This window comes from Camponotus vicinus, unplaced genomic scaffold (assembly GCF_025532165.1).
Source record: "Camponotus vicinus isolate PSW18456_S1 unplaced genomic scaffold, iyCamVici1.0 SCAF_2, whole genome shotgun sequence".
Lineage (NCBI taxonomy): Eukaryota > Metazoa > Arthropoda > Insecta > Hymenoptera > Formicidae > Camponotus > Camponotus vicinus.
This window is the reverse complement of record NW_028141956.1, coordinates 8,992,424-9,016,694: the sequence shown is the minus strand read 5'-3', so window position 1 is coordinate 9,016,694 and position 24,271 is coordinate 8,992,424. Positions and strand designations below refer to the sequence as shown.

The 24,271-nt window shown below is 39.1% G+C and overlaps 1 protein-coding gene across 1 annotated transcript; it reads left to right on the top strand.

Moving 5' to 3' along the window:
* Positions 1-7,781: 7,781 nt before the first annotated feature.
* LOC145966383 (pickpocket protein 19-like) lies at positions 7,782-15,040 on the top strand. Its single transcript, XM_083090439.1, has 8 exons — positions 7,782-7,836; positions 10,112-10,476; positions 10,669-10,927; positions 11,124-11,399; positions 12,521-12,790; positions 12,850-12,906; positions 13,577-13,801; positions 14,547-15,040. Exons 1-8 carry the CDS (start codon positions 7,782-7,784, stop codon positions 14,828-14,830), a joined length of 1,791 nt encoding a protein of 596 aa, XP_082946565.1. The 3' UTR covers positions 14,831-15,040.
* Positions 15,041-24,271: the final 9,231 nt, after the last annotated feature.

Below are 24,271 nucleotides of genomic sequence, written 5' to 3'. Positions count from 1 at the left end.
GTTCGCGATCATAGACACGCACACACGCACGCGGGATTATGCGTTTCCATTGCGGGGAAATTCACTTCGATCCCTGAATAATTTTCCCGCGATATCCGTTGGGGGATACGCGGCGCCACGTTTCCCAAGAGAAAACCTCGGAAAATGTTGCGGGCGAGCCGGTGTGATCGGAATAAAAGGAATTGGAGATATAGAGAGTTAGACAAGTATACTTCGTAATATAGAGGTGTATCGTATAATACTCGATGTTTTAATGATAAATCATGTTTTCCGGTCTGTTTTGCCGTTCACTTTGAATCCCGTTTTGGGATAAAAAAAGGACTACAATGCAATTTTAAACGCTAGCGTTATATAAAGAACGTAATTTTAAAAGCACGTTTTTTCCGGAACAATGTTACACGTCGGTCACCCGATACGCGATTGAAGGATCGGCTTGTCGAAATTGCGTTTCGTCGCGTTTGTTGATGGGAAAATCGCTAACGAGCTGGAAACAGCCGCTGAACAAAATATTCCCTGTGGGGATCGAGAAGCGACGACGTAACGAAGTGGCGCGGCTTTTATTAACCCGTTGAGCTCGCGTTGCTTCTTTTTACGTACACATATCTGCGAGCATCCGTAAATCCGCAAGTGCCGCGTTTTTGCGATTAAAATGTATAGGGAGACATACGATTCTGAAAATTCAATCGCACTTATCGTATACAAATTTATATCCGAAGCATTCGAGATAAATTATTTATTGGGACAGATTTTTTTTTTATTCAGATGCATTTACTTCAGGACAAAACTGAGATAAAGGGAGAATATTACTACAGCGTGTAAGTAGATTGGTAAGCTTGTACCGAGCAACTTATCATACGAAAGTTGAACGGCAGAGATTCAGCAACATCCTTGACACGACATTTTCAGGCTCGCGGATGCGCCTGTAACGCTGTACTATAATATTGTTGTAATTTTCCCGTATCCGTTTTACACACTGGCAACGTTACATCGCAGTGCAATAATGCAGGAAACTGCGGCGAAATATTGTCGGGGCCCACGGCGAAATCCGGCGTTACAGCGTGAACGATAATGGATGTGGCGAAGGGACGTGTAAGGTTCCGTCAGATTTCGCCAGACTACTAACTGCTGACTGATTAATCTACTTAGGATCGATCGCAGAAGCTGTCTACTTGTATACTAATACGAAGAGAAAAAATTTATATATATATACTTTAGAGTGGATAAAAGTAAGGTTTCCCTCCATTTTATTACGACTTTTACTACTTATGTTGAAATTGGACTTAATGTGTGCTAAAATATAAGCTAATGATTATTTTTCAATATAGTTTTCGAGATGATTGATGACTTGACACGAATTTGAAGATTCTTTCTCGCTAAAAATTCGGATCTGATGTTTAAATCATTCTTGAATAGCATTCTGCATCGTCTGGAAATCATCTTCCTCCACAGTGTTTCTTCATGAAATGAAGTTCCAAATGAAAGTCGAAAGGAGCCAGATCTGAGCTAGGGAGGATGCTCCATAATGTTCCAATCAAATGATTACAAAAGTTCCTGAATTCGAGGTGCAGAGTGAGGTCTAGCATTATCTATATGTGAAGAAAATTCACAAGAAAGAGGCCTGGGCTTTTCTAGAGAGAAAGCCTCTTTCTTCGAATTGCTTTCTTGATGACATAGCAGTACAGAATGATTTAAATGTCAAGAGGATTTTTATTGTGAGGAAATCTTCAAACTCGTGCCAAAGGACAGATAGCAATCTTCTGAAAAACCATATTGAAAAATAGTCATCAGCTTCTATTTTAACACAATAAGTCCAATTTATGCATAAGTTGTAAACAAAAGTTACAATAAAATAGATAATCTTATCTCTTTATTTATTGCACTATATACAGGGTGTCAGGGCAATCTCTTTCCAAAAAAAAGCTCTTGTAGCTTACCTCGAGAGCTTTTCAAAACACTATAATAAAGTATTTTTTCATTGAGTACTTTTCGAGTTATGAGGCTTGAAATGATCTCTTAATTTTACATAAATCATAAAATATCTAGTAAAATATTCATTTTTCGATTATCTTACCTTAATACTTTTATGTACAAAATAATGAGAAGAATCAATTGGAGTAAAGAAAACACATAATTGTTTCGAAGAAAAAATATGTAATTTGCAATTAACAATTACATTTTTTTTTTGGGAAGAAATTGTCCTGACACCGTGTATATATATATGTATGTATGTATGTATATAATAATTTATTTATTTATAGAATAAAAGGAAATAAAGCCGCCGTCTTGTAGCCACCCAGGTTACTTTAGCCGTAAAACTTAACTGTAGTAATCGAGGGTTGAAACGCGTCCCGTTGGATTACGAGCGACTTGGAGGGATAAGCCCCGCCGCGAGAATTTTTCTCCCGCGCAAACTTTTCGCGCTCAAAGCCGTAAGGTCGTTACGCGTGAGCATGTAAAAAGGTCGGAACTTATGCTACTTACCCGCACCCCAAAGTCGCCGGGACGGCTGACTTCGTGAGGCGTGATTTATCGCCGGACGTTGGATGATGTTTGGACCCAATACGCCCCCGCGCGCGCGTTCCGGCTGCATTAGTTAAAGTGTCCGGGAATTTATTGTCGGAAGGAAACTCGCGCGTTAAGGTAAGAAGGAAAATATGTGGCGCAACGTTCTCGCTTATGTAACTTGAATATTATCTCCATTTAACCTCGCGAGCGGAGAAGGGATATTCCATAAACTCGGCGTAATTATCATATATATATATATTTAATTTAACGGGTCTCCGTATTAAATATTTCGAGATAATTTTCCACTTTTATTTAAATAACGGATATACGTATATATGCTAATACATTTTTGTTATTCAAACAATACCAGGATATTATTCGAAGAGAAGTTTTTTTTATATCCTGTTCGCACATAGACGGTATCAGCGTTAACAGTGATTTCTTCAAAGTTACCAAACTGGAAACATGCACGGGGGCGCGCGATGTATTTCCACTTCTTCCCTCTGCCATGTCTATCCCATCCCGATGAAGACGAAGGCGAGAGTACCGATTCTAATTAACCGAGATAAGACGTTGTTAATCCAGCTTCACGCAAAATCGTCCCGCGGGTACGAGAAGATTCGCTCCCCCGGGACGAATCGCGTGCGTATTATTCCGAGAGACTTCATCGTAATCGTCTCATGGATGAAATTTAAACGCCGTCGTAACGCTCGACGTAACAGCCGGTAAGGGAAACTTCCCCGAGGAGGTGCGCGCAGGTGAGGAATTTCCCCTCCGAGAACTCGTAACTAAGGCATTAAGACCTTTTTCCACGACGGGAGAGGATTAACGCCGCTTAAAACAGCAACACAGGCAGCAGAACTCCTTAAAGAACGCCGGAATAAAAAGGGCGCGTCTCGACGAGGCACACAAAATTGAGTTTAACCCCTTCGCTGTCGAGTCCGTTCGAAAAAATCTCACTAACGATGCTGCCCTCCTTCCCCTCCCCATCTCTCTTCCACGAGATATTGTTCTTGTGTAAAAACGCCTCTCGATACGGGACTTTACGTTCGAAGGAAAAGGAAAAAATTGTCGCTACATCTTCGTCCAATTTCCGCGAGATTGGCAATTCGACGAAGCAAAAGACTAGCGTTCATTAGCTTCAAAATCAATGTCTCATTGTCATGGAAAGACTCCTTTTTCACTTTCCTTCTCTCTCTCTTTCCCTAGCTCGCAGTAATTCGTTAATTCAGAATTGTCTTTGAAGCTGCTTAATGCCAGGTCAGGCAGCGAATCGATATTATCTCCGGGATAAAAAGGATTCTTGAGCTTTCACGGTTCTAGGAGGGTCGGGACGGATGAGGGGGGGGAGGAGAAGGGGGAGGGAAGAGGTCGAAGGTCTTTCAGGATAGAGAAACGGAGATGGGGACGCGGTGCTGGATTGGTTTCTTCCACTTAAATCTTCAGTCGTGGAACAAAACTCGCAGATTCCTGAAGATCTACTCATCCGAGTTTGACCTGGCCCCGAAACTTTGTTCGCGTTCGGCGACTGGTGAGCGGGCTTTCCAGCTGAAGAAGCGAGTCCCCGAGTGTTACGCTGAATTCACCACCGAGAGAAGTCCCGGCGTGAGAAAAACCAGCGGATCGCAACGTTTTTCTACCGAACGACGAGGAGGAAAAAATATATCTCCATGAAGATTACCGCGGAGCGGTCGAGTATCTCCGGATTGATGCAGAGATCACGAGACGGATATGGATAGATATGCATCGGTAAATCTTGCTCGTATGTTGGAGAAAAATATCACCGTCAAAATTATCGTCCCTTTTATACATCCGTGCTCGCGGACATTCTACGCCAGAAAGATCGATATCATAATTGAGAAAAGAGGGTAATCCGTCTTCGAAAGCACGAGGTTACGATCGCGGAAAAGGACAAGGGGTGGAGAACGCTACCATCGCGAGCTCCGAAGGGATAACGTCGATAGACCGTAATTTTATTGCCGAAGTTACTACGATGGCGGTTCCAAAGTTCACTCCAGCGAACATAAAGGAAGCAGAATACAACACAATTGGAAACTGTCTGCTGCGAAACGGCAGTCGCCACCGATCTCGGGTATCCTTGCGCCCTGTCCTCGCTATCTCTTTTATCTCTCTCTCTCTCTCTCCCTCTGTTCGCCTTTCACCATTCCTGAAAAAAAGAAGAGAGATCAGACCTAAATGTGCCAGTTAACTTTTGCGTTGGTATTTAATGGCTCATATTTCGCACTTAAACATATCTTTTTACCGCTACCTTTTTCATCTCGACAAAGACGTAAATTGATATTCCAGTTTATCGTAAAATGTCGCCTGCGAAAAAGAGTTTCAAGTGTCACGCTGTTTGTCTAATATAAAACAATTCAACGCGCATGGTGTTGAAGAGCGGGAACAAAATATTATTATTTTCTTGTATACTTATACAAGAAAAAAAAAACATGTAAGTATTTCACTCTTTTGAATATATTGTAGAGCAATTCAAAATGAGAGACACATATTTTTTAGAAGAGCATTCTCAAATGTTTAGGAATAGAAACAACCCCTCGAGAATAATTAAAATAATTTAAAATAAATTAAAATAATTTCAAACAAATATCCTCAAAACTATGAAGCTGTAAAATTATAAGAAAAAATATCTCTTAGACAAAAATTTTATGGATCTTAATGCTCTTTATAAGTCTGCATTTAAATTTTTCAAAAATGTAATATTTTTTAAAACACCTTTATTCTACATAAAAAATTTGATAAATTTAAAATTTCCTATAAGCACGAAAATTAAAGAGTGTTTTACGTCAAAATCATTTATATATGATAATATGGCATTCTCAAAGAGCATTAAATATTCGAAGGAGATAAAAGTTCGTCTCACAAAAGAGAGAAAGGGAATATGAAATATCACAAAACGGAATATAAAATTACTTCTAAAGAAATGCTCTAAACGCGATATATTTATCTACGTCTAGTTTTTATTTTAAATTTTGTATAAGTATTTATTAATGCATTATATATCTCTGGGCAAATTAAGTGTTGGAGATCGTTATTAAATGTAATCATCGTTGCGCAACGCGGTTCGCTTTTCTGGTAGCTTTTCGAAACTTTCCGTAAAAGGAAAAACATTTCCCACAAGCGAGAACTTTCCAATGAGCATCGCGCGTAACGCACTTTACGTGACGCGAGTGCAGTGAATAACGCAGAAGAGCGTTGCGCGGACGGCAAGAAATTTTCAAATGGAACGGCACGTCGAAGGTTTCGCATTTCCATGGCGAGTTCCGAGCAGCAGCCGCGAAACCAGTAATTTCATTATCGAACTTCTCGCCTCTCTTTTACACCAAAGTTTCGGATCTCTGTAAGCTTCGCAAGAAGTAACGCAGATTGAAAGCTATCCTCGCTGCGAGGGAAAGCTATCAACCATTAGAAAAGATAATAGAAAGTGTTAATTTCCGAATGCAACCGAGAAGTTTTTTACGCACAGACGAAGCTTAAATACAAATATTAATGATAATGCTCATGTTTTATAACATGTTTCCTTATATATTCATCATTATTATGTTATAAGATGTCTTAAATTCTGATTAAATTTGAGCAAAAATTTTTTTCTTTTTCTGATTAATTCAAAATTCATAAGATTAAACGAGTGTGATTATTAATTATTCCTTAAATAAGATATACATAATTACTCTCACATTGTTCTTTCTAGCAAGAGCCAGATTTTTTCTCTTTCCGCTAAGCCGACATCTCATTAACATACTTAATATATTGCTTAATTATGACTCGGTATTTACCAAAATATATGCATTCGCATTTTCGCGGAACGGTCCAAAAATCGCGAATCATGTAAACGATATCTTTTTACATAGATGAAAACAAATGTTGAGAATAAAAGTTAAAAAGTATACCAAAAAATTGTATGTTAATTGTAAGTTAAAAAATATACAAAAAACTGTATCATAATAAACAGTTGCGCTTTTTTAATGTCATTTCTGATAGAAATATCATTCAACATTTTTTTTTGGAAATTAAATGTATTACAAAATAATACATACAAAACCTCATCAACAAATAAATCAAAATAAATATATCTTTTTGTAACATTTCATTAAGTTTATCAATTGTGATTAATCAAAAAGAGGTTATTAATTTTGATAATTATTAATTAAGATTAATAAATATTTTAATATTGGAAAAACACACATGATAATCTTTGTCATCTCTGAAAAATTTCGAAGTTGAATGAAGTTCGAGCTTATGTAAAATACAATCCGAAAGTAAAAATCTTTCTACATCGCACAATATTTAAATCGGCAATAAGGTGAATTTCTTTTAAATCTATTTATTCCAATAACAAATAATCGGCTAATTTAAATGTCTGAATATCCAATTACTTTTCTCTAAGTTCGTTATGCGTTTACTCGTATCAAGAAAATGATCATTTCCGGCGTCGCGTCGCAGTGAATATTTATCGGCCGATTAAGAATCCGTTTTAAATGAAGTCAGTCATTAATTCAATTCTATGGATTTGCTTGCAGATGCAGCTCCTTGAATTTTTTCCTCCTGTAATAATACTTAAAAAGATCCAGTCAAACAAGTAACAATAATAATAATGTGATTTATTATTATATAGTGGAAAGAAAGAGAGAGAGAGAGAAAGAGAGAAACTAGGTTTTTCAATTAAGAATAATTTATGTCAAAGTTCATAGAAATTACGAAGCGACGAAGCAAATAGATGAAAGCGATAAGGATGATTAAGAGCAATTTATGTGCATTATCCTTATCCGAATAATGCACATAAATTGTTCTTAATCGTCCTTATCGCTTTCATTTGTTTGCTGAATAGTGAAAATGGATTAAAATTGCGACAAGTGGATGATAAATTACGATTTAAATGGCCAGTCTAATCATTGACTTGCCTGTCGCTATCCAGATAGATATAGATCATCGTACATCAAGTTATGATAACTCGCGATTGTACATACATAACGTGCAAAAAAGTATAAATTGTGTCGGGAATATCGCAGTCGCATCTTCATACAACAATTTTATTATTATGACATGAAAAATAATAATAATTTTTATTCAATTATTTTATATATGAAACAACTCCGGATGTACATAGAGTATTCAGTTGTGTTTCCAAATTCTAAGGCAACACATCAGCTTACGTTCTGATGAATAGCACCGCAAACATAGAATTTTGCCGACGACATTCATAATTTATGTGAGAAGAAGATGGGGTGGCTAAGCTATTTTACACGGTGAGAAACACAATGGTTAACACAATTTTGTCAACAAATGGTCGTCATGAAGAAGTGAGAGGAAGAGGTAATAATGAAGAATATTACTTCAAATATTTGTTATCATTCAGAATAAACTGTTAGACGAAATAAAAGCTTTAAGAAAGAGAAGCTAAGGAAATGTTTGTCTCGACACTTGAAGAAACCTTGAGCGGTGAAACAAAATGTTATTAAATAATAAAGAAGATGAGAAAGTTTCACGAAATTCTTTTCTCGAAAAAGTTACTCGTGCCACAAGTCACTCGGGGTAACTTCCAAATATTAGAATGGCTCGTTTGTTTGAAAAGTAAATGTTGGTTCGACACTGAGACTAATACAGCAGTATTACGATGCACACAATCTCAGCATGATGGCTTTTGTTCGCAAACAACGAGGAAAAACTTGGACACGGGGATGAAAATAATTTGAAGCAGAAATTTACAACTGGCCAGTATAACTATTCCAGGGAGAGAACCGCACAGGATGAGAGACAACAAACTATTTATTATGTCGAAACTATCTTCAAAGTTAAAGGATAAATGTAACACTGATAAAGATAACAGATACACAACCTAGGCAATTTAATAAAAGTTTTACTTAAGACATAGTTGAAGAGAATCGGATATTTAATATTTTTCTTTATATGTATATCAGGTATAAATTAGTATATCTCAATTATATATATAATTTAAAGATAAATTATTATTCAAAGATGAAATATATGTTTGTGACTAGCCGTATAATAAAAAAAAAGAAAACAAAAGGTAGAGATAAACGAGAAAGAGAAAATTGGAGATTTGGCGTTGTCGGAATTTTTCGCAAGCCACCGCTTCGATAACGCGCGAAATTTTGCGGTCCCGTCGTTTCACGATTCATGTGGATATGTGTGTGCATATCGGATCAACGAATTCCAGGTGAGAAATGTCGAAAGATAGTTCTGCGTTTTTATATAAATGTGCCACACGCGCGTCAAGAATCTTTCAATCGTTCTCCAACACAACCGAAATGAAAATTTCAAGCATTCGGAGATTGTTAATCTCTCGATTTTTCATCCTGCGAGTCACTCCCACTTGTTTCGATCTTCACGCAATGTCTCTTGCACTAAGATGGCAATAAAGATATAAATTATCGCGGCATAATTGATTCGCTCGCGAACCAACACAGATTGAACGCGCGCGAAATGAAAAGCTAGTGATGTTTAAGCGAAACTAATATTAGAGTGATTGCAACCGCGTAGTTAATAGAACGTCGGCTCCATCCCTTCTGGAAAATGAAGCGCAGCTAGAGCCAACAGTGGCGTCGATTGTGTCATCGGGATTGTTCGAACGAGAAATTGCTATCGCGTATTCACCAAATGCTCATTTAATTCTGAATGAATATGTCGAAATGATAGTATCTTGTGAACGCAATACGAGGTTATCTAAATTGCAAATTTATTTTTGAAAGAATATTCGAAAAAAAACCTATCGTTTTATAATTCTATAAAGTTCACGAATAGAAAAGTGTGTTAAAATAGTGAAAAGAGGATAAGGGTTGGTGGTCTCTGCCATTAATTTCTTTTCGACAAGCCACTATTTGTTCCGCGAAGGAAAATAATTTTATCCACAAAGGAAATTAAATAAAAAAAAAAGAATCGCGCGGGAGTCATCTGGGCGAATATTTCGCGCGACTCGCTGAAATCGAATTCGCAGGAAATTTCGCCGAGAACCGGAGAGAGATCGACATCGAACGGCCGAAACGTCGATAGCTTTTGGCGACGTGACATCGCCCGAACGAATCAACGAGTCCTGATTTCTCTTCGTCCAAATTATACCGAGAGGATGCAATCAAAATCGGGGATCGCGAGTCTCTCCTCCCCCTCCTGCCTCCCCCCCCTCGGGGGCTTCTTCATTATTCGCGGGCATTGAAACTGGGGGTATAGCAACCCTCTCCGCTCGTGTCGGCGCTGTTTGCGCAACAATCACGCTAACCGAATTATCCTGATCACATCGGGTGAGCGTTCAAACACACCCGCGGCATCCCTTCTTCCCCCTCGGCTCTCTTCCCATTCTTCCGAACTCACCTGTAATTGATTGGATTTTATTTGTACGATCCAGCTCTGTGATATCGATAAAAAATGAGGGCTAAGGCATGCTCAATCTCCTTTCATCGAGAACGCTTTCAATAAGTTGCTTCAGTGCTGCCTTCGACCGCGAGGAGTAACCATAAGAATGTACTTATTTTATTGTTGTTGAGCGAAGAACGAATGAAAGTGAGCAAAAGAATTATCTCCGTTTTATTTCAAATATTGGCAACCGATTTATTTGCTTTTTTCAAAATCTTAGGTCCCTTACAAGATATCGAACTATTCCAGATCTTTCTATTTCCAAACAAATTCTCGGAATCTTCGAATCTCACTGTACCATCTCCAAATATGAAGTACGGTCGGAGAAGGTTAAGAAAGTTGACGAGAATCGCGACTCTTCCTGTCGCGAGAATCAAGATGCGCGGGAAGAAGAGCCAGAGCAAGCAACTCGACACAATCTTGCAAGGATTACGCTACTTTTGCACGCAAACAACACTTCACGGTCTTCGATACGTGGTCGATCCCGATCTACATATGATGGAGCGATTCCTGTGGCTCGTGCTGTTCGTCGGGTCCTCTATAAGCGCCAGCCACGTCATTTATTCGCTGGCACTTAGATTCCAGGTAAAAATCACATACAAAAGAGAAGTGGTGTTCACAAATCCTTCAAAGCTCTTCAAAAATTCGGAGATTCAAAGATTTCGGAGACCATCAATTATATTAAAACAATGAACGATATATGGTGACTTTTATTAGACTTGATATATGTTGATCGATATGTATTTGCTTACCTTATTGTTGTGTAAATTTGTCTAGGCCGCGCCGACGTCGATCGACATCGAATCCTTGCACTACGATAATTCGAAACTGCCTTTCCCCAGCGTGACTCTTTGCCCCAACGACCGCGTAGATTGGAACCGGGCCCTCGAGCTCGAACCAAGGATCTTTTCTAATGATATAGACGAGACGAGCCTAGAGATTTTCCGGAAGATATTGGGCAGGCTTTCCGTGATGACCTTCGGAGATTTCGATGAGATGGATTTCCTGAAGAATCATAATGTGCGCAATCTCTCGGGTAAGATACAGTCTCTTTTCCCAGCAGACGACTTATAATGTGTTCCTTTATTTTCGATCTTTAATGCTTTATTCGAGACCAAGGTAAAACTTATCTTATATAACGTACAAATTTCTATAAGATTAAATCAGAGTCATTGTCGGCGTTTTTTGCATTTTTCTCACTGATTTTCTCGCTAATCGTTAGCATCAAACAGGTATCAACATAACTCAGGTGTTGTACGACGTGATGCCGTCATGCGACCAATTCCTGTCCACCTGCTGGTGGCGCAACGCCGATCGCAATTGCTGCGAGATCTTCGAGGTGCAGAAGACCGAGTATGGCTTCTGCTACTCGTTCAATTCGGAAATGGCGGTGACATCCCTGGCGGATCCCACGGAATCGCGACCACGAAAAGCATCTAGCTATGGCGAATGGAGCGGCATTAAGGTTACGATTCATCCGGGAAACATAACGAAGCCTCCGGATTCCAGTAAGGATATTGGCAACACCGACCGTGTAATATTCTACGTGTAGGGAGACGAGAAACGAGCGATATGAATCGGATAGAGCGAGTTACTTATATTTCGCAAAAAAAAAAAATAATAATAATAAAAAGAAAAACCATGTGCGCGATCGTGTCAAATAAATTGCTCTGGAAATTTGGAATCGTATTCGATCGAGCACTGATTCGCCTTCCAGTCACGCCCTTGGGTATCGCCTTCGTTGTATTATGTTGAAAGATTCAGAGCTTGATCGACGTGAATCAAAGAAATCTTTGGGATATTTGCTTCGATGCCTCGCCTGGCCACATCAGAAAATTGGAAATTTTGCTGATGTAATGTGAAATAAAAAGGAAGTTTAGATATAATTCACATCAAGATGATTGAGCAATTATTTATTTATTTATTTATTTATTTAGATTGTTACATTGATTATATATTTATACATTTTCAAGTAAATTGCATGCATATCATTTGAGATGATCATATATATTATGTGTTTATTATTGCATTATCTCGGCAAAGGGAGGTAAACGCATTATTCGAATAAACATTTAGTATAAATCCAAGCCAAAGAGAGGAGAAGAGAGGGAACGGTGAGATGTATATACATATAATGACAAACAAAACATAAAGTCGGGTAAACCGTGCGGCGAATTAATAACTAATATTATTTCTACCAAGATTCGCTAAATGACAAAGTGTACACCAACGACGTATCGTTACTAATCCGCTGTTATGCAAACGCGCCGCGGAGAATCTCGCAAATATGATTTTAATATCCTCACGAAAAGCCGTCGGACGCATTTTGAATAGGACGACGCGACGTTCCCCCGCGTTCCATCGTAATGTCGCTCCTTTATTACCTCGGAGCGCGAAATGGGGAACGGGATTTATCGTAAACTGCAAAATCGATGTATCGGTGCCATGTTGCGAGGCAGTTATTGAAATGTCACCTCTAAGAAAACCTTTCAGTTCAAGCTTTGCTCTGTCGACTAGAAGGTAGACATTTTTCCTTCCTCTCCTCCCTCTTACGAAAAATCGAAGACCAAATCCAGCCCAAATCGAAGCCCAAGAATCGGTCGTATTCCTAATACATCTCGCGTTGCAGATTTAATTGACGGTGTCATAGTGATAATAAACGAACCGCATGTGTGGCCCTACACCGGCACCATGGTGCCGTCGAGTTCGCTGGTCAGCCTGTCCTTGAAGTGCATTTCCGGATACGCCACCCATCGCGTCCTCGAACTGGATCGAGATAAGCAACCGTGCTTATATGATGAGACAGGCCTGTACAATCAGGCGACCTGTCTGTCGCTCTGTAAACGCAATTACGTCATCAAGTATTGCGGCTGTAATCCGTCCTTCCTGTTTCCCGCAAGTACGTATCTTTCGTATTTCTTCGGATTCGTCCTTGACAAATATTGTAAACTATTTCAGTCGCTCCTCATCGCGATTGCACCATCGATGATTTTATGTGTCTGCTCAATTACAATGGTAAGAAAAGCTTCTCTATCGGAACGTATTCCATGTTCTGTTTTATAAATGCTAGGACAAGTCAAAAAGTAAAGGAATTTTTTCGTTTTCTCGAACAAATGGCAACTCTAAGAGACTCCTTTATGATTTACAATATCATAACTTCAAAGTGACTTTGTGTGTTCTAAGTGGTGGTTTGTTAGGAGTTATCTAAGTCGCAGCAAGATCTATGAGTAGATAGATTATTTTAAAAATAGTCGGATTATTGTCTTGAGATGAAGAGTAGACAGAAATCCGACCATTTTTAAAACGATATCCACTCATATATCCTTCCGTGACTTAGACTCTCACCATACTGCTGTTGTATTTTACGAATAATCTCTACAAGCTTTATCCTCTTTGAAAGAAAAAAACATATCATTGCTCGTATTTCGTTTTTTGATGCAGATGAAAAGCACTCATTATAAATTGACGTACAATTACAATAAAAACCAGTTAAACAAGAAACCATTATTCTGAACACGCAAAGACACTTTTTGAAATTAATATTGTGAGTTCACCTGTTCTGAAAAACAACAAAGTTCCCTTACTTTTTAACACACACTTGCCCTAGTATATAAACATACCTCTTAAATATAAAATTAATACAATATTTTGTTCTTTTTGTTCTCTTGACATGCGATGATGCAAGATTTGTTCAACGATCATATCCTTTACTTCGGCGACGAGATCCCACACGACATTTCTAGAATGATTTGCAAATGTTCCCCGGAATGCGTCTACTATAACTACGTCACGGAGTTTTCTAATGTGCCGTTATATAACGCAAGCGACATTACGCTGGACGTGCATTACATAGGGCAAACCAGTTTTCGCTACAAAATGGACGTAGTCTTCACGCAAATGGACCTCCTCGGTAAGTTTCTCTCTATCTGCAAAATTTTTTGTTACGAATACATTTGTTGCGTGTATTACATTCTTTTTCCGCTAAATGTTTCCCTCGCATACTTGTAGAAAACGATAAAGGATAAACTTTGAAAATTAATTATTCTTATCCAACTATTATCAAATTATTCTTATCCAACTTCTTATTCAATTATTCTTATCAACAATCTTCCTTTTTATTTCGGAAAAGATATTAAATTATAGTTAATCTGGAATTTTGTCTAATATATTAAGACAATGTGGCCGCGTCGGGTCCGAGTAATTTATAAAGACGAAATTGTAGGAGAACACATGGACTGCTCGCGAAAAATGCTGCTTTATTCAAGCTCGCTCTTCTAGATTCGCGGAGAACTTTAATTTGCGGCGCCTTAATTATTTCCCTATCTCTATTAGCCATTTCGCGGCGGTTCGCCTGCATAACGAGTCCCGCGAGATACCGAGTTACGAATTCATAGCGTTCCGGTGCTTCTTATTCAAAATGTTTATGTCTCTTATTTACGGCTATCTTGCTGCGTATTATTCGCGATTTCATCGCGGGAGCGAAAATCACCATCGAGAGATGACGCGAATTAACATCGCGGGAAATTAAAGCCAACATTGTGCTTAATCGACTCTACGTCGATGCTGATCTGAATCCGTCGACGTCATCATCATCGAATGTTTTGCCACGATCACCATATTAATAACTCGATCCCGATTTGCATACCTTCTTGCAGTGTATTTCGGCGGCATAATCGGCTTATTTCTGGGCGGCTCGTTGCTCAGCGTCGTCGAGATCGTCTATTACCTGATAGTGGGGATATACTCGTTTCTGCACTCGCAACGAAGGGCCGAGGGAAGAAAAACGCGACTGGGGTCAAGGAGGTCAAGCGCAACGATCGTCTACAGCACGACTGCGGTGCTGCCTATCCTGGATTACAGCCCTCTGAAACAGCGAGCTAGGAGGATACCGATTTTTGCGAATTACGGCTTCGCGAAATCGAATTTGAACAGATATTAAATTACAGGGGGAGGTGAAAATAATATACTCTCCTCCTCGCGCGAGGTCTTTCAATCGTAGGGGTAGGCCGTTTACTTTTAGAGAGCCTCTCTATTATAGCCGAACCGTTCCAGGAAATTTGAGAAGGCAAAATAAGAGGGATTTTGATAAATATATACCTTAACCTCCCTCTCCGAATCGATATTCGTACGTTGAAATGCGAATATGCGGTTTCTACTATAGAATTCTATTCTCTTTCAAGTTGAGGGACAAAAATTTTACAAACCAGATATTCGCTAAACGCTGTGCGAATCGAAAGTACTGTCTGCTAGAATAAACGAGTCCCGTTTTCCATAGACACGTCGGTTATTGTGTTTTACTCTCTGTCCCCATAAATCAGAAAGTAGCCGCGATATCGATCAGATTTGACAGGGAAATCGAGAATGCCTCGCACGCGAAATCTGGTATCTACCTCCTCCTAGACATCCCTATTCATGTGCGTTTGTGCGCGTGTACGGACGTTTGTATTTGCGCGCGTGCATGCCGACAACTCGTATTTTATTCAATGTTATATATGATACGTTCCTTCCATCTTGCCATTTTGCGGCCGCGTAATGCTTGACTTCAATAATACACGCTATGCATTTTGCATGCGTCTCAAGCGACTACCTTGGCTTTCTTGGCTTGAAGACTGGCAAGCCGAACAATTGTGCAATTTGTACATTTACTCGTTATATACTTGAGAAAAAATGCCGCAGTCATTTTAAAGAGAAGCGTTATATAGAACAAAGGTAGACTTTTGAAAGAGAAAGCGTAAAGAGATAATTAAACGAGGCAGATTTGTGCTGCATTCAATGCGTAAAACGTTATGTTACGATCGTAGTTAAAAATTAATTATATAAGGTGTAGCATCAGATATATAAAGTGATTTTATAATTTTGTTTTGTATACGAATTACTTAATTTATTATAATTGAAATATGAGATTCTATCATGAAAAATTGAAATAATTTTCCCCAACAATTGCTAAAGTATATAAGTAATAAATTACAATTATCATCATATTTATTTTAAATGCTAAATATTATTAGATAAATGTAAATCAATCAAACATTTAATTATATTTTATAATGAAATATCGAGAAATATATTAGATATTAAATTAATTTATAATTAAATATTGTATGTGTATGTGTGCATGTGTGTGTATAGCATGACTGCTCGTGAAAGATATAAATAAATTTATTGTACGTGACAAATAACACTTACGTATAATAAAATAAATATTAAACGCACATGTATTTTGAAAATAACAATTTTAAATTCGAGAAAGAGAGAAAGAAAAAAAAGAAAGAAGAACCTAATTCAATTTCAAACTAGACAAGGAATCTCCGAATAAAAACGCGACGAGGCTGCGACATTTTATACGTGCGCTAGTTATCGTCATTTCGCGGCGCGAAAGTGGCCGTGTCGACAAAATGCGGCCGCGAGCGGACAATTGCAGCATTTTAGATGAGCGCTGAAATGTATGAATAACGGGAATAAATCGCGCGTGTGGCGCATTCGGTGCACTCGGTAAAATTGTGCCGGTCACGATTCATACTATTTGCGCGGGAATGCTTGCGAGCGCAAATAATGTACAAGGACTCTCTCGCGCGGCATTCGTCTTGCATTTAACACGCCTGCGGCGCAACATTATTAGGCACCCCTCATCGAGATATATGCAAACAACTCTTAAAATTACATCTCCTAAAATAATGACTTTTTACAAAATAGCTAGAGATTAAAAAGTGATGAGGTTTATCGATCCGAGTTGGAAACAAGAAACTTCTTCTTGTTTAGCAGCTACTTAATAAAATGATAATATTTTATGAAATTTATAATGTTTCGTATCTTTGAAAACTTTAAAACCATATATAAACTTTTCTTTATAAAATGATCTCACACGTCAAAAAATTAGCTCCTAAAATATTGAACATGTACTTTTAAAAAATAGCAATTATATATATGATAATTTTACACATTGGTGTACTCGAATATTTTCCACCCGGAAAGAAATCCGGCAAACGAGAAATTCCGCGAGCGAAAAAAAATGGCGGGCTCGTCGTCGCTAAAGACGTAGTTATTCTCCGCGGCCCGGGCGATTTTTCGAGCGACGACGAGCCGGATTTTTCCCTTCAGACAGCGGACGCTTTCACGCCATTGAGGATAACCGGCGCACTTAAAACAGCAGATAAGACACGCGTCGCCCATTTTTCCCCGTTCTTTTTTTTCTCTCCCGGCGCGACACGTGTAAAGCGCGCGGTTTGAGACGGAAGCGAATGTTACCGGTCGTCTGGTCGAGCCCCATTTGGCCATTTATTATTTATGAGAAGAGAAGACGGCGCACAGGAGAGGAAGGGGAGAGCGAAAAGTTGCGCCGTCCCCCGACCAGCAACGTCAACTCACCGGGAAAAAATCCCTTTCTCGCGCTTATCTCTTTTTAGGGGCGCTACCCGCCGGGATTCATCCACCGTGAAAGGGAGATACTTCACGGGAGGATACGTCTCTGTCTCTTTTTTTCTGCTGCGCTTTAAAAACATCCATCGGAGTTTAACCAACATTGCCCATTATAAAGACTTCGTGTAGCTCAGTTGCATAGCGACGTCAACGTGTAGTCAATTGAGGCAGTTGAAGTCTCCCTCGAATGGATATGCGGTTCTGGCAAATAAATGGATTGCTTGAGATTCGCTAACGGTCATTTCGGCCACTTCGGTCTTTCCAACGGCAAATACTCGCGCATATTGCTCGCAGGATCTGGCGCAGGCGGACCGAAGATCTATGGGTTGAATAAGAGCAAACGAGAAAAAAAGGAATGGTCGGGAGAGAAAAGCGAAAGCTTGGAAGAGCGTAAACGGGAGGACGCGCGATTGCTCGAGGCAGGGCGGAGCATTGCTGCCCAAAAGAAAAGTCCAAAGAAGAAGAGGAAAAGAAGAAAGAAGAATGAAAAGAAGAAGAAAGAAGAAGAAGAAGAAGTGGAGACGGAGAAGGAAGTAGAAAAACCGATCGTTGTCAGGGAAACGAAGGAAATCTGCATTTTGTCAAACTGTCGCTTGAAAGTTCGCGAGCGCGTCTGGAAACACGGTGGGTGAAAGGTTGAGGGCGGAAGGGCGGGGCAAGGGGGAATAGGATAGGCGAGGGATTGTCGAGGGTGGAAAAAGGACGAAGGAACTGGCGCGCGCGGCTGGCCCCGTTGAAGAAGGAAACGGCGAAGTTTCGAGAGTAACTCTCTCCGGCGTGCTGTTATCTAAACTCTTCACGTAGTGTCTCGAGTGGTTCGAGGTCGAAGGCTGTTCCTTGCCGGGGAATATCAGCGCATTATTTTCGATAAGGATCCCGCAGACGGTAACTCGTCCCGTCTAATTGACAGGAACGTGTTGTCCCGATCTTGTCGCGAATATAAGCGCCGAGAGACAGAGAATTCGAGGTAGACCTGCCAAGTCCCGAAAACTTTGTATAGAAAAAAATTTATCAATTGTTGTCTGGTAGAGGAGAATATTGATTTATACGTCGCGATTAATCTTGTTTTGTAATAATCTAGACTGCAGAGTATAAATATTGAATTTGATATTTATATACAACATACATAGGATGTCCCAAAATTTGCTCAAAAGAGCAGCAAAATTCTCGAAAAATTAAATAATAAAATATTTGCGATGTTTTACTCCAAGCAATAGTTCTTGAGATATGAGAATTTAAAGATCTCTGCTTAATCATAGGATATGTTTATATGGTCGTTTAATTGTGAAATTGCGTACGCACAATTTTAATGATGCACGTATAATTCACAAATAAAGAAAAATGTCTATAAAAAAATTGCAAATATTTTTATTTAATTTTTCGAGAATGTCCTGTTATAGTATCTTGAGTCTTGTTATAGTATCGTGTTTTATTATCCTTTCCTGTTATAGTATTTTGAGTCATGTTTTATTATATCTTATAAATATTGTATATAAAGTGTTTTGAGTTATGAATTTCGGAACATATATATTTATGTAATAAACTTTCTAAAATTAATTTTTAATGTGTGTGTAGCTATTTCCTCTAAAATTAATTTCGTTATATATTATGCATACAAAATACATCTATAAATTACGGTTAATTATTATTATACTACCGTAATAATCTCATTTTGCATTAATAATTATACCACATAAATAATGAGATGGAGCGATTTTTATTTATACATCATTTCATTTAAATCAAATGCTCAGGTGGTATGAAATGCGCCGCGAACATACAGATCGAACCTTTCTCTTCAAAGTGAACGACGATATTATTCGCGACATCGCCTTCCGGAGGAAGCTCATTACGATAAATGCGACGTCGATGACTATTAAAGAGGACAGGCACTTTCAGCCGCGTCTGCTCTCTTCGGTTCCAATAAATTAAATCTTTCCTTCGAGCCGTGCACTCCGTCTTTGTCCCTTCCCTAGAAGAAGGGGGTCGTACAGTACCAAGGGTGCCGATGGGAAAAAGGTATCGTTTGCTTGACTACTTTCTTGGTAATCTTGAAATAGGGTACAACAGTACGGGTATTGGCCGTTCGCCAAGCGACTTTAAACTTCCTTCCTCTCTCCGAGGATTGGAAACATCTTTGTCGGCGCGCGTTGTAAGGATCACTGTAACGGAGGGCAGGACCACTCGTCGAAAATTCGAAACGTGCGCGCCGGTATCGAATGCACGAGAGGTACCTGAATGTTTGAGATTCTGCGATCGGTGCTTCGAGACTTTTTGCGCTACGAGATTTCCTTGCCAGAGAAAATTTCTTCCGATATTAAAAACTTTTACTGAGGGAAAAGAATATCAAACGCGCGAAATTAAAACGATCAAGCTAGTGTTAAATGTAAGACGAGCGAAACATTTTCCAATAAATAAAGTATCTATAAGTGTGTACGTGTGTCTTTCCCTCGAGTCTCTATCTTGTCATCCATCCAGAAACGATTTGAGCCATCATCGCGCCCTAGAGTTGATATCACCATCGTATATATCGTTCTCGGCAGAAACACTTTTCGAAGCTTCCATCTTCCTCTCGCTCGATCTTTCGCGAATGCGTTTCCTCGGAAATGGAAATACAGCCTTCGAGCGTCGTTGTCGTCGGCTTTAGAACGGCTCCGTTGCAGTTAAATCTTCCTGAAACGCAATACTTTCTTTCCGTACGCAAGACACACGGTCTCGCCGGATCAAGCGGCGCGCGTTGCGAGAGCAGCTGCAACGCTCTTGCTGAGAGTTCACGAGCGCGAGATGCATAACTCTCAATTTGCCCGTCGGCAGGCCCGATATTACTTCCCTCGTATTCGATACACATCGGGTGTTTCACGATAAAACGTTTGCAGAAACGATATTGTTAATATCGTCCATCGTACAGTTTATGTACGTGCCAAGTTCAATTTCTTCGGAAACTTTGTACGAAAAGAATCGACATTATCATCAGTGTAAATCACGTAATTTTTTAATCGTAGCTCAGCTAACAATCATATGCAGCCAATACGACATAGAGGACAATAGGAATAATAATCGTACCGATTGTAAAGGACGGTGATGTCCTGATTCGAGAATATCCCGTTGCGGGACACCCTGTATAGTTCAACTCGCTCTTAGATATGGAAGACTATACCCTCGGAAGTGGGTGATACTTCAGCGGAACGGCTTGCCACGTCGTCGCTAGGCTCGTCGATATTCCGGGATAGTTTTCCGCCGGGAAACGCGTCTGCCCATTTTTCCCGAAGCGTGCGGAAACCTGAGAACGTGGCACGCTTAGGACTCGAGATGCCGCCGACAAGTGCATCCTTCGAGATAGCCTGAATGGGTTTCGGCTTCATGAGGCAGGATCTGCCTTAGGACGATGTTGTGAAAGGATGTCGGGGTAAAAAAGGAGATTAAAGCACCGAAAGAAGGACGTGCCTGATTAATGATGCGCGTAATAATAAAGTAAAGAAGCTGCAAAGCATGCAGGAAGCTTTTTCCACTGAATCGACAAACTTGTTTATCCAAGGTTGTTTATTTTTCTCGGAAATTTAATCGGCAAAATTCTTAATCTCCAACTTTGTATATCGCGAAACAATTCTAGTGTTGAATAACGCTCGAAAATTAACATTTCGACTAAATTAATCATTGATCTTCATTGTTATAGCGAGGGTACCCGACGCTACTCACACATTCCGAAAGATTTCTGGTGTCAGACTTCAAGAACATCGCGCACTGTCTTTCGCACGACTACGCCTTATTGTTCGAATCTTCTTCAAGCATTCTCTCGTAAACTTTAAAGAATACTTCACGAGCGACACGGTACATCCGTGTTTGATATCAATAAAGTTTATTTCCAGCAGACATTTCTTGATCTTTGAATTAATACAATGTGTAGTATATATACTTATATATTTATGTAGAGACATTTTGATGAGGCAATAATTATTTTTTATCACTGTAAAATCCGAATAATTTTTCACTTAGAATTGATGTCAATTACAATTATTATGTACATCGACTTTTCCAGTTAATAGAGCGCAATTTTCGTCAATAATATTGAGAATGTCACAATGTCAGCGGAAGAATCCTCGTGGATCCTGCAACGTCTAAAGTCTGGCGACAGGCATTTTCTCACAGACTACGATATGTACGCTTCCTTCCGTGAAACTACGAAACTTTGAGGTATAGCACAAGCAACGACGCGTAAAATTCAATCGACTCGATCGTGTCAGCTTTGCGTGTATTCTGCGCTAAAGTCAATTTAGCGTGCGCACAGAAAACGATGAGAGACGAGGAGGCACGGTGGTGCGACGCAGACCATATTCCATAAAGAAGGAAGACTTACCAAAACTTGGCAAAAGCAAGAATCCGCGAGACGAGAATTATTGAAGCCGAAGAGAAACGTAAAAAAAGTAAGGATCCAAGAAGAGGGATCTAAAACCAAAACTGTGTAAAACCAAAGGCAATAGCAGTAAACCCAGGAAGTCGCAGATTTGAGAATTTCTTGTCGAAATGGGAAACATTAACAATTTTTGAAATTGGATGTCTGCATAATGTTTGTGCTCAAAGTTAAAGAAATAGCCATCTTTTCTCACCCAGTTTGCGATACCCGGCGTGAAAAAGTTTTCCAGAATTTCACAGAACAGCACCTGTATATGTGTATATCTATAAAAATCTGCGACAACGACGAGATTCTGTAGCACCTCATTTGGAAGAAACTTCCCAATGAAGAACGGGAAGAGTATTTCGCCAAGTCATTATCATTTTTAAAGCGGACGTATCGTCAGAGTCCAAGGTAATCTCATCTCCTCTTTTTAACAACTTCTTTCAAAGCGGAGAGACGCGATTAATAGCACGGAGTCGGACGCGATTAAGATCGCCTGTCAGCCTGGCTTAAATTTAACTATCGACCAGAGTTTACTGTGCTACGCCATGCTGTATTGCTCTCACGTACTTTCGACTTCATTTTTTATCCCGTTAACTTCACATCCATGTAAAAACTCGAGATAGAAAGACATAAAGAAATAATCGCAACTTGACACTATAAAGAAGAATAAACAGTAAATTAAAAAAGTTTTTTAACGAGAGTTTTGCGCTGACCATAATCATCTAGATGGAAGAAAAGGACGATATTTTAAAATGTAAAAGTGCGAAAAAAGTTACATGTACAAAAAAATTGTTAAACATCTTAAATGCAATTAATCTACTTACATTCAATCTTATCGCTAATTTCTGCGCCAAATTGTCGGGCAGATTAAACAAAGCGAATTAACAAAGCAATTGAAGTTAATATAAAAGTTTCCTTTTAGAGTTCACGCGGCGCGCAAATATTTGCGGCATTTCATTTGGCACGCTTCGTTCGGTTCGACACGGTTTCTTTTCCTCCGTGGATTCGTCTTTTTCTTTCTCGCTACGATCATTGTAATTCCAACCCCGAAACACGTTTAAAACTTCCCTCTTTCTTGGCAAGACAAACTATCGATAAGGCGAAGTTCGAGGGATATTATCATGTGCATCTTGGAAAAAAGTTGCTCTTAAAGATCACTTCCGTTGCATTTATCGAATTGGATTAAGTTATTGACAAAAGTAACAATAATATTATAATTATAGATATATATTTCAATGTTTTTATATAAATATTTCCATTCACGCGCACTCACAATCTGAATCATGCCAAAGGCTATCTGCTAGCTATTGAAATTCATATGTTTTTATCTGAAGAGAGCCGGCTTGACCTCTCTCCTCATCGGACGGATAATCATTTCTGCAGCTCGTTATTTTAATTAACGCCATCATAGCCGCACGACATTAGGTCGGCCCGTTGTTATGAATTTTTTTTTTCATCGAGCCGAGCAAATAATTAACACGGCATCTCGTTATCCGAATTAATAACGTGGCATCGTGTTCCTGATTTTGACGGCGTCAGAATTTTTTTTTTATATTTGGTATTGTTCTTAAAGCGGATAAAGTTCTCTCAGAAACGAGCAAGTCTCTCTTTTTCTCTCTCTACGCAGATGAATAAATTCATCCTCCAAAGAAATATTAATGATGATCCGCTCGCGACAGATGAAAGAAGCATTCTCCTATAAAAAATTTCACAAAAAACGCAAGCCAAACGAATCTAGACTATCTTTCATTAAAAAAATTTTATATGTTTGGATTATTCTCCTGCTAAAGTTCATTACTCTAGAAAAACTCTAAAACCTAACTTTAAAACATGCGATAACTTTAAGACATTCTACACAGACGCAATGTGTGTTTCGCAGGATCTCTTTGAAAATGGTTTCAACCCAAATTATTGTTTCGAAAATCCGAATAAGTGTTTTTAATATTTTCAGCGGGGTATTCTTTAAATTGGTTCGGATTCGAAACTCGCGATTCAATCGCCGGGAATAATATTCTCGTAATTAAACTCTGTTGTGAAAACGCATGGAACACCAATCGCTTGTAATAGTCATTGCTGGAATTGAACGCGATTAATATTCGTTGTGCGTTTTATCGTATTCGTTGAAATGCATTCTATAATCTAAAGCGAATGCCATCAACGAGATATGTCGCGTAAGTTGAATTAACGAGGTCATTTTGCACTTATTAAACTTCGAAACGACAGTTGATTAAGCAATATTAGTATTATCAATAATTTTACCGATGTGTTGTGTGGATACCACATTACACTTTATCGATGAGGTCTTCTAGTATACGCCACATTGCCAAATATAATTATAACGGTCTATTAAATTAGATTTCAGCATGTTAGACCTTGTCGGGATTAAGCCAACGACCTGCGATTTGTCGAACGGTTACGATAATAAAAATTGCAGCGATGTATAAAATGTACGAGCTCGAGTAACCAACGGCTTTAAGGCGAGTGAAGCGTTCCTCGGTTTTACCTCGTCCTTAATGAATATTCGAAGTAGACGCCGGGAACACGCGATTAACGTCGCACGCCAGTTAA